This window comes from Anas platyrhynchos, chromosome 14 (assembly GCF_047663525.1).
Source record: "Anas platyrhynchos isolate ZD024472 breed Pekin duck chromosome 14, IASCAAS_PekinDuck_T2T, whole genome shotgun sequence".
In the NCBI taxonomy this organism is placed as follows: domain Eukaryota; kingdom Metazoa; phylum Chordata; class Aves; order Anseriformes; family Anatidae; genus Anas; species Anas platyrhynchos.
The window spans coordinates 1,960,661-1,975,974 of NC_092600.1; the positions used below are offsets into that span (position 1 = coordinate 1,960,661).

General features: G+C 53.3%; 1 protein-coding gene across 4 annotated transcripts in view; it reads left to right on the forward strand.

Annotated features, from left to right (window-relative positions):
* ACSL6 (acyl-CoA synthetase long chain family member 6) overlaps positions 1-15,314 on the forward strand; it is a 56,891-nt gene that overhangs the window by 8,949 nt on the left and 32,628 nt on the right. Inside the window, exon 5 of one of the 4 annotated variants that reach the window (XM_072023209.1) lies at positions 374-1,240. The exons of 2 other annotated variants lie outside the window; for them this stretch is intronic. In XM_072023209.1, the coding sequence (XP_071879310.1) occupies positions 1,192-1,240 (49 nt within the window). In that variant the 5' untranslated portion in view covers positions 374-1,191. Of the gene's footprint in view, positions 1-373; positions 1,241-9,881; positions 10,188-15,314 lie in introns of those variants that run through there. One more of the 4 variants, XM_072023210.1, reaches the window with a different exon arrangement.

Here is a 15,314-nt window from a genome sequence, read left to right on the forward strand (position 1 = left end):
CAATAGCTGCACAATTACTTGTTAGCACACTTGATCTCTTTTTGCTTTGAGACCAAGGATCTCGGAAGCCCACTTTACTTGAGCAGTTGGATGTGGCAATTTCCTAACAGGTTGCAAGAGTGGGCAGCAGTGACACCAATGCAAGTGACATCAGTTTAGTCTTTCATATGCAGGATTTTTTTTAAAGTCCTTTTCACAGTGAATCAGAAACCACACTTGAAAAGTGTCTTTTTCCCTTCAAATGGAAATTCTTCATTTATGTCAGCTTCATTTTCACCTTAAAGAAAACCAAAAGTCTTTATTTTCTAAGGAAGCGTATACCCTGGACAGCTATAATCAGTGCTGAACAAGTGTTAATTCCTCATACATGCAGGGATTTCCTTGGTGAACCTTGCTCCATGCTCACAAAGAGTTAAGCAGCTGCACATCACAGCTTTGAGCCAGTTCTGCCTGCCTTGCAGATCTGCCATGTTACTCGCTCAGAAGGCTGAAGAACAAGGCTGTGATGTGTGTCCTTCCCTGTGCCATTCCTGACCCACTTTACCCCCTGGTGCTGTGATTACCAGGGGATGTAACATTGGAGTCACTGCTGGCACAGCCATGTAAAGCCTTTTTTCTGCAAAGCCTTTCTCTTACCATGGAGCCCAGATTAATTTTCTGCTACCAGCTTGTTGGGGGAAAGGTGGAATCCCTAAGAACATAAATCTGCTGTCTCCCCACACCCCCCTCACGTTATTTGCCATCACTAGCGCCTTTTATCTCCTTTTGTGCACAGCCATTCACTGCGTTTTAAGGCGTTAAAATATCTGGAAGCGATGCTCATCCGTCTCCTAGGCACTGGAGCTGGAGGTATTTCGCTATTTCAGCTGGGCAGGGCTTTCAGGACCGCTCCTGTGCAGCAGAGATTCCCTCGGACCAGGAAGGGGAAGCACCAGCCATGGCGGAGCAAAGTTTCCCCCCTTCCTCTCCCCCTCCCCTGATGCCCTCTTTGCGCGTTCAGGGGAAGGAAAGGATGCTCCGGCCCTGGCAAGACGAAGCCGGAGGGCTCGCCGGGATGGGGAGAGGAGGAGGAGAAAAAGGAAAAGGAGGGGGGCTGCTAAAAATACCGCCCTGTGCCGGGGGAGCGCGCCGGGCCGGGCTGCGCTGCGCAGTGAGCGCGCCGCAGTGCGCGGAGCGGGGAGCGCCGCAGGCATGCTCGGCCCGCTGCTGGGCTCCGCCGGCTCCGGCTGCCTGCTGCTGGGTGAGTGCCCCCCCCGCCGCTATATCGCGACAGGGCCGGGCTATCGCGACATCCTCGCGGCAGCCGGCGAGCGGAGGGGGGCGGCTCCGGGGCTGGGGATGCGCGGTGGGGGCTCGGCCGGGCGCGCTGCTTCATCCATCCCCCAAGTAGCCCCCAGATTTATGTCCCAGGGGTTCTCGGTCCGGTGATTTATTTGGAGTGGGGCTGGGAAATAGGGCAGCGTGCGTGGGTGTGCTGCTAGGGGTGCGTGTGCTCGTGGCGGTGTCCGTGTGCTTGTGGATGCGTGTGCGTGCTCGTGCGCTGTACCCGCTGGGCAGGGGGCTGTGTTCAAATCCCATTGTCTGTGGGCAGGCACGGCGCTTCTAAGCGTGTCTGGGTTAGAAAATGACCGCAGGTCTGAGATAGGAGGCTCTCTGGCAGGTGTTTAGGGGTTCAGCTTTAAGCGGTCTGCTGCACTCGCTCAGGTGTGGGTGCTTTGAATCCGGGAGCGGTGCCTTTTCCAAAGGAAGGTGAGGTTCAATGCCTGTGCTGTTTCCCCTTTGTCCAACAGCTTTCCTCTAAACAAGCAGACTTCCAAGGGGAAGAAGTACAAAAGGGAAAATGATTTTTAAAGACAGCATCTTCGCATTATTAGGTAAATATTCTGCTGGGTAGCACCAGGAATGGAAAACATACAGCGATTGTTTATGTGCATGTCTGCTTGCTGCTTCTGACTCTGAAAAGGAACGTTTCACCCTGAAAATAATAGGGACCCCAGTATTGCTGGCCTGCATTTTGTCTTTGAAAATATCCTGGCAGCTCCCATAAAGTCGGTGGGTTTACAGTTGCTTATATCAGCAGCTTGAATCAGCTGCTTCCGAGCTGTAGCAAAACTCATGCGGCGCTAATTTTGCCCGAAGGGAATTAGATGGGTGAATCAGAAAGCAGGACTTGGCTGGGAGGCTGCAGGCAAGTGTTTGTTACAGTATTTTGGGCCCGGGGCCCCAGGGACTGCTCTGAGCTCCATTACCGGCTGGGGCAGGCTTGTTTATGACAACAGGAGGAGAGGAGGGCGGGCTGGGGATGCCTCTCGTGGGCCAGCACCTGCTCCCAGGCCTCCGTGCGCACCCTGCGGCATCGATCCCAGCGCGTCCCCGTGCCTCCCGTCTCAGTGCTCGCTCTGCTGCATCCAAATGCATCTCCCTCTTGGCTCCTGCTGTCCCAAAGCGTTCCTCCATTTGGGCACTGCCCTGGCTCGTGGCCTCCCTTAGTTCCTTGCCCATTTGATTTTAGAGTGGGTGGGGACTTCAGCCTAACGTGATCTACGGAATAGGTGTCCTTGGAAGACAGATGTGCCACTATTGCCTCTGGCAGACACAGCACAACTCACCTAAGGGAGACGGATCCTGTTGGCACAGGGGGGCTCTATCCGACCCGGCAGTGCCACGTTTGCTCAGCTGCATGTTTCTGGCTGCTGCTCTTGCTCGTGGTCTCAGTCTTCTGGTGGCTCCATCCCGTAGGCACCGCTCCGTGCTGCCAAGGAAACGCGGTGCCTGTGCCGATTTGCTGAATGAGGTGCTCTTGGGTGGCCATCACAGCCCAGCCCAGCACTCTAGGTTATTTTAAGTGAATTTCTTGCGTCTTTACAAAGGTTTTGAGTAGTTGAGGATGGGTCTGTAGTGCTCACCTCAGTGAAATAAAGGTGTAAGGCCGAGAAGGACAAAGACAGAGTTTTCCTAATGTGCAGATGAGCTTTGTTACCTGGCTTGGTGTAAGAGCAAACAAGCCCAACAACAACCCCTGCCCCAGGGAGCTGTGCCTTGGGCTGGTTTGACTGAAGCATGATGAGGTTACAGCTGAGTCCCCTGCTCCTCTCCCCTTGAACGAAAACAGGGAATCCCGGAGACTTCCCCACTCTTCTCTTCCCTCCTTACCTCATGTCATTGTGTCCCTGCGTCAGCCCTGCCACTCAGCACAGAGGGGGGCCCTGTGCTCCCCTGACTCCTGCTGGCCAAGCAGGACCTGTGGAGACACAAGGAGGAGGCTCTGCCCCACCACCACCGCTACGTCCCCAAATATTTGTCAGTGTGTGCTTGCGAAGGAAGCAGAAGGTTAACGTGGCGCTGCAAGAGACTTCCACAGTCCCTTTTCTAAATCCTGTTCTTGCACTGTGACACAGGAGTCCTTGAGGATGCCCCAAAATGTAGGTCTCAGGGTAAGGAACGTTTCCTGCCACGCTTTGTGTGGGAAACAGCGGATGCCCAGGGCTGCTCAGACCAACCCATGGAGTGCTCCTGCTGCAGGGGAGGCAAACCTCTGCCATTTGATGGGTTATATTTAGTTGCTTTTATTCTCCGTCTCTCTATTACTTTCCTGTTTGAACAGTTGCTAGATACCATCAAAAGGAAAGAGGAAATGTTTCTGGATTTCTCTGCTTGCTTGCGGGGGGAAGGCAGCGCACAGCAATTTTTCTCTGCTGCTCTGGACTAATCTAGACATTGATTTGATTTTTGTCTTCACTCTACTGTGGATATAATAAATATATTCAAGTAATGAAAAGAGGAGAAAAGCTCTGAAGACAGATGGTAAACTGAATTAACTGAATATCCGTGGATGTAGGAAAGCTGCCTTGGGAGCAAGCCAGGGACAAAGAAATACCACATCGCTCCAGTAAGGGTACAACTGCCGTGGTTTTCGCGTCACCAAGAGCTGCAGAGTACCACTGGGTTTAAACCTTTCCTTTTTATTACATTTCTATGAGGAATTTGAGAGGAATATCAGCATCTTCCTTCCTCCACACTACACCATTGCAAGCAACCTGGCAGCAGGTCGGGGTGAGAGGGAAGCAGCAGGATGCAGGCACCAAGCATGGCTCTGTTCCCATGGCTTTCATCTTGGCTTTGCTAGATTAGTCCTCCACGCAGACCCAAACAAAACGATCGGCTTAATCACCTTCTTTTTTTATCATCAAGGAAGAAGACAGAAGAGCATCTATTAATACAATTTGTATTTTTAAGTGCTCTGCGTGCGCTCCTTTGGCGATGGATCAATACAAGTAATGAGGTTTTCTCATGGCTGCTCTTCACGGCCCTTGTGCTGCTGAGCGAAGCCAAAGCCCTGCAGGTCCCTGGCACCAGGGCTCGAGCTGTCCCCGTGCCGTTTTGCAGGGCTGCAGGCACCAGGTCCATGGGGAGCGACGTGCTCTGTGCTCTGCTGCTGCCCTCGGCCCTCCGGAGAAGCTCCTGGTGCCCAAACTGCTTCGGCCTCTCTGCTCCTCTCCCTCTCAACAAGGGGCTGGCAGTGCCCATGAACCAGACCATGGGAGCTGGTCAGATGCAGCGGAGTGAGGTGTGCCAGAGAGCACCTGGCTTTGTACTGTGGATTAATAGGCTTGAATTTTATCACTCAAATCTATAAAACCCCACCTTAAGAGTGGGATTCCTCACGCTTCTTTCTGAGCTTCCCTGTAGCTTGCTGTGAGCCCAGCCTGGCTCCCAAGGGACTTTTCCTTCCAGACGCGCTGACTCCGAGTCCTTGCAAATCCTTTTTCTGGAGCCTCTGAGGAACCGAGCGTTGTTTCCCTACAGCGTGACATGGGTAGGTGTTTTGCTGAGCTCAGATTGATCGTCGTAGCGTGTGCTATCAGCGCTTATTGATGACAAGACGCTCGCTGTGTCGGATGCTCCTCTCACTGTAAACATTGTCACAGAGCCTTCAAGGTGACCTGTGGCCGGTGGAGGCAGGAGGAAGGAGGAATTTCGGCTTTTGGCTTCTTCCATGCGCTCTGCGTATAGATAAAATCATGTAACCTTTGGACTGGAGACTGCACGATGGAAAACTTGGTGGCTGGTGATGAGAAGGGGAAGGCAGGGGGACAAGAGGGGATTTTCAGCCAGAAGAGAGCTTCGGAGCCGCGTGGGAAGCCGTGTCCCTGCTCATCCCACAGGGCCTGGTGCTGGTCACCGAGCTCCGGGGCTGCGGCCACGCTTTGCCCACCCCACCCGCGGGGTTTTACGGGCAGTGATGATGCTGCCGAGTGTTGCAGATGCCTTGGAAAACCCAATCCGTCTCAAAACGCAACCCCAGCTCGGTGGGGGCTGTCAGCCAGCAGGGTGCTCGTCAGCCTTGCCCCCCTTTCCAAAATGCGGAAAGAAGATAAATCCAACCCTCTCGTCCAAGCCACCTTCCTTTGCACCACAGGAAGCTTCTCAAAGAAACGTATCGTGCGGTGGAAAACACCATCTCATCGGGAAACCCCCAGCGAAGGGAGAAAAAGTTTTTACATCTAGATCTCTGTGCGATGGTGTTGCAAGAATGCAGCTCACATTTCCATTTGCTCAACCGTGCGGCTGCTGTGGTGTAGATACGATCTGAAGACAGGCCACACCACAGGGAAGCAGTTTCCACTTCATTACTGCTAAGTAACACTGCAAAAATCAGTGTAAGGTGGGTTGGCCTTGGGGAGGTCAAGGCGACCCAGGGATGTCTGGGTTTCGTTATTTGGCTTTTCTCCCTTGGGACAGCGGTGTCATTTGGCACCGGGACCAATGGTCCCTGTGTGGCAGAGTAACTGTTCTAGACTCTGAAATCTAAACTTCAACCCAATTTGGCCTGTGACCAGTCTAGATCCTGCCTTGCTGGGTGCCAGAGCAGTGGCTGAGCCGATCCGTTTGTTCTCCTTTGCTTCCCTTGGAGAGCCGTGGGGGCTGAGTTACCCCAGGGAGGATTTGCCAGGGTCTCCCTGTGGTCTCCAGATCAATCCCCAGCTCCTCTCCCAGGTTGCCAAACCCTTTGGATCAGACCCACCAGCAAGGTGGGTGATGCCGCTGCTAAGCGGGGAGTTGAGACCAATGACTGCGGGGGTCTTGCAGCCCTAGCAGTGCTTCTGTTTGGAAATTTAAAAAAAAATATATAAAAAAAAAAAATCACCCCCTTGATGTGGTTGGGGATGGAGACCCTGCCTGGGATGGGGTGGGGTGGGGTGGGACAGCCGCATCGTGCTGCCTGTGTCTGCTAGGTGGCACCATGCGAGAGCCGCCGCGCATTCACTTGGCTGGCGTGCTGACATTACCAAGCTGATTAATGCCTTTTTTTTTTTTTCCTCTCCTTTGGAGACATCTAGGAAGAGAGCAAACCATTATTTTGTTGATTTCAATGACTTGGTCTGAGCCACGTTTGCACTGGAATAACAAATGATGTGAATGATGTTCAATGTCTTTTTTTCAGAATTCTGCATAGAGCAGTATTTAGGTATAGCAAGTGGAAAACATTATTTAGACATCTTTTGAAGATTGTTTTAATGATGGGGAAAAATATATATATATCAGAATCCCTCTTGGAATTCTAAATATGTTTTAGCTTCTATGTGCAGTACAGTTCAGTTTTAGGCAAAACCGTTATTTGTAACTGGAGATGAGCTAATGCAAGGTCGCTTTTATCCTGAAAAACGTTCAGATAACTCCTGCCGGCTGCTTTGAAGGGTTGCCTGCCTTGTACCGGCAGCCTGATGAACATGAAAGCCTCACAAAGTGGCTTCCATCGTGCCCATTCGGTGCCATTGGAGGGCCCCTCCCTGGCACACCCCACATCGCTTTTGTGGGCGCCAGGGCGGTTTTTATGAAATAATTCAATTTTTGGCTCCGATCTCTGCTTGGCCGTGATGGGACGGGGTCAGAGGCCAGCCGGGGACGCGAGGTGAGCGATCCCCAGTGACCTCGGCGCTGCGTGGTGCCCCGGCCCTCGTCTGGAGCTGCCTGAAAGGGGGATTTGTGCGTGGCCTCCTCCTGGCTGCCGCTCCCGGCGGCCGCACAGGCCAAGCAAATCCCTTCAGCTGAGAGGCTGCTGAGGGTGGTGTGATGCTGTGACCTGCCAGCAACAATTCAGGCCTGTGTTTCGCTTGGGAAAAGGCATTTGCATATCCTCTATTCGCTTTATTTGGTTAAACACATTTGAAAAGGCAAAAGCTCCCAGCCATTGAGACGGAGGAAGGGGCTGAGGGTGAGCCCCCCCCCCTCCACCTTAACTCTTTGAAGCCTTGCTCCAGGCAGAGCAAGGAGGGCAAGAAACAGCAATGTTGTAGAGAAAGACATCTTAAAACACCCAGAAAGGAGGCTCTGAAGGCTGGAAAGGGGAAAGTGCTGGTGAAGAAGAGCCCAACGGCAAGGAGGAGGCAGAGCTCCCACGTGTCTCTGGACTGTAAATTTGTTTGTGTGCATTTGTAGAGATCCGGGGAGAGTCTGCTGAAATTGGCACGAGCAGAAACGTCTTTGAGATGACTTGAGGATATCTGTGAAAATAGAGTTTGGATAAAAGCAAGTCGCATTCATATCAGGAACACAAACGTAGGGCATGCTCCAGGGTGTGAAAATCAGAAAGCAGAACTCACTAGAAACAAAACCACAGCCAGCTAATTGCTGCTTAGTTTAACGTTTAAAAGATCTCCCCAAACTAAATCAACAGCAAAGATCCTGAAACGTAATCCAAGTGTTTTAAAACGTTCAAACAGTACAACCACCTGCTCTTACTACCCAAAGAAAAGCAATCAGTTCAGTGAAGTATTTAACTTTGGGTATCCAGGAACACCTCCAAGCACGGTCCAGCCCCAGATTTCTCAAAAACCTCCCTTGTGGTGATGCCCACACACCCTTTTCTCTCATTTTCTGGTGCAGCGCTGGGCAGCAGCACCACACAGCAGGGCAGGAGCTGTGCAGGGCCCTGCCCACTGTGCTCAGCCACAAAATGGATGCTCCACTTCTCGGCACCTGGAAGGTGTTTTTTGGGTGGCAGCCGGGAAGAGATGCATCAGCAACCAAATCATCATTGTGGGTTTATTTTTTTCCCTTGCCACTCATCGGCATCCTTGCAGTGTGTGGAAACTGAGGGCTGGTAGGAGGAGGGTCACAAACACTGGTCTGGTAGGCTCATATTAGCACACCTAATTGTTGAATCGATTCTCTGTTCATACAGCATTTTTCCTTCCTGATGCTCTTTGCAAGTGGTCAGAAATACACACTGCATAATCAATACAAGCATAATGTCTGACCAAAAGTCATAGGAAGGAAAAAGAGCCTGCTAAATAGTCAAACATAAAGGTGCAGTCTCTCGGTTTGATGTGACTCATTATTTTCATCAGCTGCTGTTTTCTGCACTTAATCATGGTCAGGGCAATATTTTCCATAGATGGCCCTTAAGGAACCTATTGCCCTGGGCTACAGGATGTCCTGAAAGACCAGGTACTGGTTTTTGGGGTGTTATCCACCTGGTCTCAAAGTGCTGCGTGGGATGAAAGGAGCAGTGGCTGCACCTCTGGCTGTGGTTTCCTGGTGTGCAGCCTCGGTTAGCTGCTCGGTCGGCGCTGCATCCTCCTGGCCATAAGCATCGCTCGGTTCAAAACTCAGCCTTAATCTGTGTTTCTCATTAACTTTGATAAAATGTAAAAGCATAGGGAAATTCAACAGGTTTCTCTCTCTGACAATACTTTTCTTTCATGTTATGTTCGGTCACGAGCATTAAAAGCACTGTGACTTTATGATATCACTTTTTTTTTTTTTTAATTATTTTTTTACTGAACAGGTGGGGTGTCAGCCAAAGCACATAACAGTCCTTTGAAGCCTTCCCATTGATTTTACCGGTAGTTGGATCTCCCTGGGCTTTACCCTGAGCAGTAATCAGCACAAGAGGTGAAGTCTTATTTCCTTTGTACCTGCAGGGTACAGACACCCCTGCTACTTAACTCGCTAGGGTGACGGCCAGCTTTTGGCAGCTTCTCCAGGAGCAGAAGCCGCCTGGATCTGCAGCTTTCCTCAGTGGCCAACCTGAAAAAGGGAAGACAACTGTATTCCCCTAAAACACTCTCCTGATTGCTCTGCTCCATAAACCTCTTGGTGGAAAACGATGGGGCTGCTCCCAACCGGAGCTATTTGCTGATTACCAAGCTCCTGCCCCAGCTGTAGCTCATAAGGAACGATGGGGCAAGGACCAGAGCTGGTAAAAATTGCTGAGCTCCCATGAAAGTTGCGATGTGATGCTGATTTACACCAGCAGGCCATTTAGGCTGGTGCTCCCAGCCTTGCTCTGGCAATTTGATAAATTAAGTCTAATTGCAGAATAGCCACAGCTGAACCAAATGCATCATGTTTGACTTGCCCAAAATCTCATTAAATATCTGTGCCCCTTCATTCATGAATGCTCAGAGTTCTTTGAGGACTCTGCAGAGAAGCAGCATTAGTGAATTGTGAAGCTTTTGTTTTGTTATCAGCGTAACATAACAGAACCTATTTGGGGCTCAGATGCTGTTTTTTGCTTTGCTTTTAATATGTTGGCCATGGTTATATCCCCTTACTGTGTTATTGATTCATGTGGTTCACATTTATTCTACTATGGCTCTGAAGTTTTTAATTTAGTGGACCAGGACTGGCAGCACAGACTTTATCATTGTCAGGCTCTGTAAAACTTCATTTCGTGATGGGATTTCTCAGAGAGAAAAAAAAAAAAAAAAAAAAAAAAAGAAAAGAAAAAAGGATGCTGCCTTTCATTTTAAACCAAGCACTTGCAGGAAGGCTTTGTAGTTTTACACCCTAAAAACTTGTCTGGATTCCCCTAGGAGCTGTAAAGCTTTTGGGAGGGCTGACAAATGGATGTGTCCAAACCCCACAGCCCCCAGCACCGGGGGGGAGCCTTGCAGCGAGCGAGCTCCGCGCACCCTCCCACAGCCAGGCTGAGGATCCCAGCTGCGGATCTCCAGTGCCTCAAGGGTTACAGGCGGGCGCTGCCGCTGCGCTAATACGGACTAAGCTGATATTAGCCAAGCTTAACTTCTTTCGGCAGTTTGCAGATGGGAAGGGGGTGGGACGTCCTGGAGTCAGCAGTTCTTCAACAAGTACGTGGACGGGCGCGCTGGCAGCGGCAGCCCCAACCATGAGCTGACTGCCTGGGAAGGGAGCGAAGGACGGCCGGCCTGCTGCCGCTGGTGAGTCTGCTGCTGCTGCTGCTGCTTGGTTGCGATGTGTTGGCTCTATGTGCAACTGGCTCTGGCCCTGCGAGCACCCCAGGGGGCTGCAAGCAGCGTGGGGGAAGCCCCCGCAGCCCCTGCTCCATCTGGGGTGTGCAGAGCTCTGGGTGCTGAGCGAAACAAAACTGCCAAAATGGGGCTGAGCAAAACAAAGCTGGGCTGCAGAGAGGGAGCGGGCGCTGCTGCTGCTGCTGGAAGCGGTGGTTTGGGCTGCGCTGCTCGGGGCTGCTCCAGGGGAGAGCCCGGTGGTGCTGCCGGCAGGATGGGGATGAAGCGCAAGTGGCCGAAAGGGTTTGTGGCTTTTGCAGTTTCCTGTTTTTTCAGATGTTCCTAAGAGCCTGAAAGGGGGGAATGCTGCAGCCACAGCTCCGGCTGAATTTCACAGCCCCGTGCGGGCTGGGAGCTGCAGCCACAGGAGCGGCGGTGGCTTCTCCATCCAGCCTGGGGCTCCAGCCCCGTGCCTTGGAGCACCTCGTGGGTGCAGCGCTGCCCCGGCCACGTGCTGGGGACAAGGTCACTTAACACAGGGGTGCTGCTTCCCGGGGCTGCCTGGGAGGGCTCAGCTGGAGCCATCGGTTTGGGCTTTACTCCCCAAAGCTCCTGGCCCCGGTGTGGGTATCACGGCTTGCTTTGAATAGCAGGAGACCAGCAAGCTCATTTCATTGTGTCTGACACCCTGCGGGTTTCTAGGCTGTGCGTGTATTGAGTTTTTAGCACCCTGAGTTCAAGGCAGGCTCTCCGTGATGGCTGTAGCCATCTGTGGGTCTGTCCGTGCTGGCCTGGCCACGGGGAAGCTGGCTGGGATCTCCTGGTACAGGCGGTGACGTGTCTTTGCCAAAGCTTTGCAGGCACCGTGGGTTGCAAGCGTTAAATTTATGCATGATCCATTTCGAAACACTGAGGTTTCACACTGCCTTCCAGCACACAACCGTGCGGGTGCCCCATCTGAGAAGCCTGCCAGTGTGTGGGGTGCAGACGCTCATCGGGGTGCTCCCTGGAGGTTAAGCACAGAATGAAAAACTTACCTGTGGCCGTGAAATACCCCTTGCTGCATTGCTTTGGTGTGTGCCTGCCGTTGGGGACGGGTCGGGGACGTGAGGAGGGTGCTGCCAGGGGCTTGGGGATGTTCCTGGAGGGCAGAGGGCTTTGCTCCTGCAGGATTACAGCGTGGCAGGTCGGTACTGCTGCCGTGCCTGTGCAGAGCTGCAGGGCATCCTCAAAACCTGCCCAGTTATTTGCCAGACCCGGTTATTTGTGGTTTTATGGTGCAGTGAGAGCAGTCCCTAAAGCAATGTCTACAGAGAAGGGCCAGCTTTCACTGACCTCACACACAAGCGAGGAAGCAATGCAGTGTTCCTTTAATGGCACCGTGATATCCTCGTGTGCAGAAACCATGCAGAGATTATTTTGAGAAGCTGGGGCTGGTTGCAGGCACGGTGTGGTGGCGATGCCCACGGGGGCTGGCGAGGGGCCCAGGCAGGCGGGCAGGATGCGGCAGCTCCGTGCGGCAGGCTGTGCTGTGCTGTGCCGTGTCTGCTCCTCCTGCCCGCCCCAGCCGTGGTGGTGCAGAGCCTCCCCGTCTGCCAGTTGCTTGCCTTCGGGTCTTTTGGCAAGTTAAGCCTTGTTTTCTTGCCCCTTCCTCCACTGCCGAGTTGCTGGAGGAGCTCCGAGTTATTTTCGAAGCCACCTCCAGCTGCTGGTTGGTTTGGGGTAAAGCTGGCATGGTTCTGGTGTTGCACAAGCACAGAGGCAGGATGCAGCCCTGCTCATTTTGGGTGCACCTCGAGGTCTTTGCTCCTTCCCCTCTGCGCACACAGGGTCCTTCAGAAAGCTCTGCAATTTGCAGGGCACTTGGTTGGTAATTAACCTGATCTAATTATAGACGGCTTACTGGGAGGGATACAACTGTATTTATTATAGTTGGATCATGACACGACTGTTACTTTTTTAAGCTGCCATTTTCAGTGTAGTTTTCCAGCTTCGGGTTCCAGTGACAGCCACGGCGCTGCCTTCATGGGCGCACGCTTGGCACAACGCATGGAAGATTTTTGTCTGTCCGGGTGTTTGTGTTTCTGCGCTGGCAGGTCGGTCAGTTTGGGAGCTCTTGAAGCTGTAATATTGGCTTAAAGAGCATTGCTCCTGATAATAATAAGCGCTGTGCTGAGCTGTTATGTGGCAGGTGTCCTGCAGCAGCGGGTGCAGCTCCGTGGCACGGCAGCATCCTATGGGCAGCATCCTGCAGGCAGCCCCGAGCCCAGCTCCAGGAGCGCACCGCGCGCAGGTGACCACGCTTCACGGCTACAGCTTGGCTGAGCCCTTCTGCACCCGCTTCCTACAGAACTTTCAGTATTACAGAATGAGACAAAATTAGGATTTGACCAAGTCAGTTTTGGTACAGACTGAGCTGACAGGGAGGCACACGCCTCGCTGAGAAGCGCTGTACAAAACGCTTCTGTCCGTCTCCATCCCCTGCAGGACTAACTCCGAGCGTGCCATTGCGCTCTCTTCAGCCTCATGGAAGGTTTTTTGTTAGCAGCTTGTTTAGGTTTCTGCGTCACTTTGGAGGCTGTGCTGCCAGGGCTGCCATGCTTGCCCAAATATAGCGTGGTGGCCATGCAGGGCACTTATTTTGGGATTCAGAAAATGCTGTCAGCTGCTGCCTGGGGGGCAGGAGGTCTCCGTAAGGCGGAGGAGAGCACCCACCTGTGGGGGGGAGCCCCGTGGCACATCCAGCAGGTTTGGGTCCCCCGGGCCCTGTGCAAGCAGTGCACACACCAGGAGAGCAGCCAGAGCCAGCTCCTGCCTCCTGGCCTCCCTTCACCCCCCTGGTCCCTTCTGCCAGCCTCGCACATGCTGACTGTGTGGATCCATCCACGGGGAGCGGGGTCTGCAGGAGCACAGAAGGGATGCCCCTGGGTTAGGGTTGGAAGTGCGGGTGCAGCTGAGGCTGAGGTAAACAGCACTGCTGCAAATTACAGCCTCCACCGAGCAATTAAAGGTGTGCTCTTCATTAAAAATACAGAAACCAGAGCACTGAGGTGGGAATTAGCAAGGGCTGGAGCTGAACGTCCCCAGGGCAGGCGCGTGCTGGGTGCTGCAGTTGGAGCCCGTGTGCCTGTGCAATGCCCTGCGCCGTGCTGGGAAACAAGTTGGGTTTCTGAGGTCCTGAGCTGGAACTTGGCCTCTAAAGGCAGCGCTAGGGTTTGCTTAAATCCAGCCGATGTTTGCAGGCGAAGAGCAAAACTTCACCTGGCAGCGAGCCACCGGGCTGTGTGCAGAAAGCCACCTCCGTCTTCCCTGCTCTGCAGAGCTGGCTGCCGCGGGTGCAGAAGGCTTTTCCCTCCCTATTCAGGGCTTCTCTTTGTGCTCTGCCCCAGATAACTATTTTTATGCAGTTATTTAAGCTGTTTGTTCTCTGCCTGCCACGCGGCATCCGAGCACCATATAGTATACAGGACAATCGAGCGTCAATGCCACTCAAAAATAAAAAGCAAAACAAGTCTCCTTCACAAGAAATAGGATTTGCAAACAACCAGGGTCCTCAGGGAGGGTTTGCAGACTCTCTGGAGGCGGCTTCCAGGACTGAAGCCCAGCCCTGGCAGGAGCAGCACGCGGTGCAGTGCCGGGACAGGAGACAGCCCCGCACCAAACAGGGGCTGCAGGCAGGGCGAGCCCCAGCAAACCCCCAGGTTGGCAGCTCCAGCTCAGCTCTTCCAGGTGCTCCTGGCACCTCCGTGGTGCTGAGAGGCTGCAGGCAGCCTGCGGGTTGTGGTTTCACAGGGTGAAATTATGGATGAGGATTTCTGGGGTTTGCGCCGAGCACAGGCAGGAGACCAAAGAGCCAGAAGCACCCCCGGCTTTGGGGTTTGTGTTTGGTCTGGCTGGCTTGGAGGAGCCGCCTGAGCCTGCGTGGGTTGAGCACGCAGACGTCGCGCTGGCACAAGAGGGTTGCAGCATTGTGATGGGGACAGAAATAGGCCAGGCACCACTGAGCTTTGTCCCCTGAAAGCCCAGAGCCCTGTGGCTGCAGCACATCACCTCGCGATGAGGCGGAGGGCACTTCAGCACGGAGGTGAGCCGCTTCCTCGCCGTGCCTTCGGGTCTGGTAGGCTTCAGAAACCAGAGCTCTGAGCCCATGAGCTTTCCCATTCTGGTGGGAATCTTGAAATATTTGCAGGGCTTCCTTGCCCTTCCCCATCGGAGCAGTGGCAGACTGGGACCAGCCCCACAGCCTCAGCCTTCCTGCACTCCTCAGCCACGGTGGCTCCGGAGCACCGCTGTGCTGAGCCGCTCGTGGTGCCAGACGTATTTTTAGGCTGGTTCCCATCTGTGAGCTGTTCCTGAGCACGGCGGGGAGGCGAGCAGTGGAGGATGAAGCTTTCCGGGGAGGGTTTGGTGTTGTTGGCAAATAGGTGGCACGGACACAGAGGGATGAGGCCGTGGGGTGCTGCTGGCCGGCGGTGGGCTTTGCTCTCTGCAGCTTTACGGGCACGTAAAGTAAGATCCCCACACAGCCTCTGAATTATTCATCGAGTAATTTCTCTTGGCAAGTGGCTGGTATGCTGTAGATGTTTCAGATACTTTAAATACTTCTGTTTATGCTGTGATCATTGTGCTCCTTCTGTAAAATTGGCCCGTCAGGACGTGGAGCCCCTTGTTAGCATTTTTCCCTTTTTAGCGGATGGCTGCAAGGCCCTTGTGTCTTGCAAATGCGTTTCCTTGCAAATGCATTTCTCAGCAGGGCCGGGAGCAGGAGGCCAGTGCCGCTCCTGCGGGTTGCCTGGAGATTTGTGTCCTTTGTCTGCTCCTGTCCTTCGGCGCTGGTTTGAGGATGCTGGTGGCACGGCGGGGCTGGGCAATGTCCCTAGTGGCACGGTGCTGTGCGGGGTGCTGCGGAGGAGCCGTGCTGCTCGTGCACCAGACCCTTGGTGAGGAGTTTGCTCAGGAACACGGTGCAGGAGCATGAGACGTCTCTGCAGGAGCACTAGTGGGAAGCATCACTCCCCCAAAGTGATACACGTGTGTGTGCATATATAAACGTACATGGACATACACACACGTATGTAAGTGCCTTAGAAAGTCCTT